We start from the raw sequence: 3124 nt of genomic DNA on the forward strand, positions 1-3124 counted from the left end.
CACCACAGACACCAAATAATCAATGATCAAAATGCACTTAAAACTTTCTGGAGTCAGTGAATGAATAATATTTTTACCCCAGTTCTCTCAGCTACAGTAATTGAGCTAAAATGTCCAGTACTTGAAATGCAGACACACACACACACGCAGACACACACGCACACACACGCACGGGAACAGGATTACTGAGATAGGCTCATCTATCTGTCTTGGTATGTGAGAGATGTTTCCAAACAACAAGATTGGAGAGGATTTGCGCATCACCGGTGGCACTGTAACCGACAACAGTTTGGTTTATCGCACAGGACCCATCATAAACTTCAGCCTGAAGCCTTCATTCTCCAGAGAATTGGCGCTATAAATTGTGGGGAAGAAGTTAATTAAAAGTGATTTTGTACGATGAGGTTGGCGGCCCTATGGCACTCGTAAAAACGCCTCTAAGCACGTATTAAATGATTAATAGTTGGCCCTGCACATCAGCAGCTGCAGCATCATTTTCACGGTCGCCATTCATAAACAGGTGAATAGACGAAAAGACTGCCACTTCAAGGTACATTTGGATATCTTTATGTGACGATACAGGTCTATAGTCTCTAATATATCATCATTTAATCACCATTTTACAATGGACACATGGGTGGAAACTGTGTTGATTGAATCATTTCACAAGACAAGACAATTAAGCTACAGTCATACAAAATATTTATATACAAACTAACCACTAGACTCTTTCTATCTTAGGTCACGTTTCCATGGAAAAAAACAGCTTCATCTTGTCAGGGCCAGGGTGAAATACTGTGAATTTGGACCCAAAGGCAACTGTTAATATAAGTTATAAGATGTATACGGTAAAGGAACAAACCATTTCTTTCCAAAGTGCAGTCCACAGGGGATTGTTTCACATTTCATTCATTATTAACAGAAATATTACGTGTCACTAATGTGATCAGGAGTATCTTTTCACCCCCCCCCCCATGGACTAAAGCGCTCTTTTGTGGTGTAGCTGTGGGCCTTGGAGTGAAAAATGTGGTTATTAGGTTAGGTAGGTTATTTAGGCCTCCCAGTGTGTCCAACAACAGATAAAGGCAACAAGCTTCATGTGTCCAGTACGTGCAGCAGTTTAGGAGGGACCAGACCTGACAACCCCACAGCAGTCTCACTGAAGACCCAGAGATTTGTCCTGGCGGGGTCCAGCCTACTTGTAGGAGGTCCGGGCCTCTCTAAGAGACCTGTCATATGGCATGGAGGCGAAGAAAGAGTTCCGGAGCTGACAGTTGATGAAGAACACAATGAGCAGCACCAACAGAAAGAGCAGTAGGCACATGACTATGTAGGTGATCAGGTCCGGTTTGTGGAGCTCGCCCACCCGGAGTCCCCCTCGCCCTGTGGTGGGCCTCAGGAGAGCGGCCACGCTCACCGAGCCACCGTGAGAGGCGTTCAGGGAGGAGGGGGCGTGCGTGGAGGACTGGGCCATGAGCACCAGGTCGAAGTCTGGGGTGTTGGTGGAGTTGAGGAGGATTTGTCTCAGCATGGCGTCCCGCGGGCTCACCGGCTGCGTCGGTCGGCTGGAGGGTGACAAGACAAGGAGAAGGTTATGTAGATCTGTGACCCCCGTTTTTTCAGCCTGGGTGTCCCATGTCTGATGCAATAACACTGATGCAAAATGATCAGTAATGATTCCCATGTGACACATTTCGGAACAGCCTTTTAGAATAGGAAAATAGAAATCAAATGATGCCATTGCACGAAAATAACTCAATGTCCGACAAGGTCACTGATGAAGTCCATCCAGTGACACAGACAAACTGCACTGTATGCACAAACCAGGCCATAGTTATGCCATGAATATGAGAACACCAGTAGGCTTGAGTCACTGTTACGCACAAACTATAAATTCGCCTTTGTGGGATCCCACAGCAACGTCAATTGAATCAAAGTACGTTGTTTTACTTAAAGGAATCACTTACTTTGGTGCGCGCTGCGAAGAGTTCCGCAGGTGAACTGGAAAAGACAAAATCCCGGCTCCGCATTCCTCAGCGTCCCTGGCTCTGTCCGCTCCAGCGCCGCCGAGGACGCGCCGTGGAAGAGCGGGGGGTCGATAGCTTCAAATCTGCGCCCACAGACCATATGTCGCTGGCTTGGACATAAAGCAGCGTCTCCCGTCACATTAAAGTGGTCAAATCCGTGTGTGTGCGCGGATCAGGGTCCCAGTTAGGGGGAAAAAAAAAAAAAAAAAAAAAAAAAAAAAAAAAACCCAACACACCAAGTTCCACTTGTTGGCGTTTAAATCCAAAGCACAGCCTGCGTGATCGTAGGCTGCTGTATCAGAATGACTCTAGGGTCTGTCAGAGGTGGTGAAGTTCAACAGTGATCTCTGGTGCGCACACGTCTTCTTGTGCGTTGTGGTGAGCAGTGTAAGATTACCCATGCTTGCGCGTACAGGGCGCAGCTTTCCTTGTTCTTTTATCCAGAAAAGGTGGATACGTGTTCGGTAGACAGTCTGCCCCTACGGGATGATCGATCCAGTTTGACTAAAAATTTGATGAAAGGAGGGATTATTGGTGGATAAAACACAGCAGCACATCGGGTCGTGGACAGCTCCTCATCTTCGTCCTGGGTTGCGTGTGTATGACAGAAAGGCAGAGACACAGAGAAAGACACACAGAGAGAGAGGGAGAGAGAGAGAACTGCAGACCAGGAGAGGGGAAGGAGGGCGCATGAGGCACGTCACCGGATAGGGATGTGCGTTACTGTAAAGAGAGAGTGACAAGACAAAGTCACATCTATCTAGTATTCCTCCTATTATTTTCGAAGTGGTGAGAGAAAGTCGAGTAAGAGCCTTTTCTGGGTCAGTGTGGGGAATGTCTCACACTTGGGTGATGAGAGAACAGGAAAAGGTGTGAGATTGGTGAGTGTGTGTCAGAACTCAGAGATGATTAAATTTTAGAAAAAGTTTTCCAGGTAGCCTATTGTCCTAGTCTTAGTCCCGGACTCATCCGAAGTGCTGGATATCAGAGCACTACTGCTGGTCCATTTCCCTAAGGAGATACTACAGCAACTGCTGTTGCATCTCACTGGTCTGGTCTGTGTATTTAGAACATAAATGTGTTTGCTCTCTCTCTGA

At 46.8% G+C, this 3124-nt stretch overlaps 1 protein-coding gene across 1 annotated transcript; it reads right to left on the reverse strand.

Moving 5' to 3' along the window:
* Nucleotides 1-1017: 1017 nt before the first annotated feature.
* LOC139207609 (small integral membrane protein 32) lies at nucleotides 1018-2207 on the reverse strand. Its single transcript, XM_070837346.1, has 2 exons — nucleotides 1968-2207; nucleotides 1018-1565 (listed from the first exon to the last, which is right to left on the reverse strand). The coding sequence occupies exon 2, from the start codon at nucleotides 1529-1531 to the stop codon at nucleotides 1196-1198; it is 336 nt and encodes a 111-aa protein (XP_070693447.1). The 5' UTR covers nucleotides 1532-1565; nucleotides 1968-2207; the 3' UTR covers nucleotides 1018-1195.
* Between the last annotated feature and the right edge of the window lie 917 nt (nucleotides 2208-3124).

Source organism: Pempheris klunzingeri, chromosome 9 (assembly GCF_042242105.1).
Source record: "Pempheris klunzingeri isolate RE-2024b chromosome 9, fPemKlu1.hap1, whole genome shotgun sequence".
Lineage (NCBI taxonomy): Eukaryota > Metazoa > Chordata > Actinopteri > Acropomatiformes > Pempheridae > Pempheris > Pempheris klunzingeri.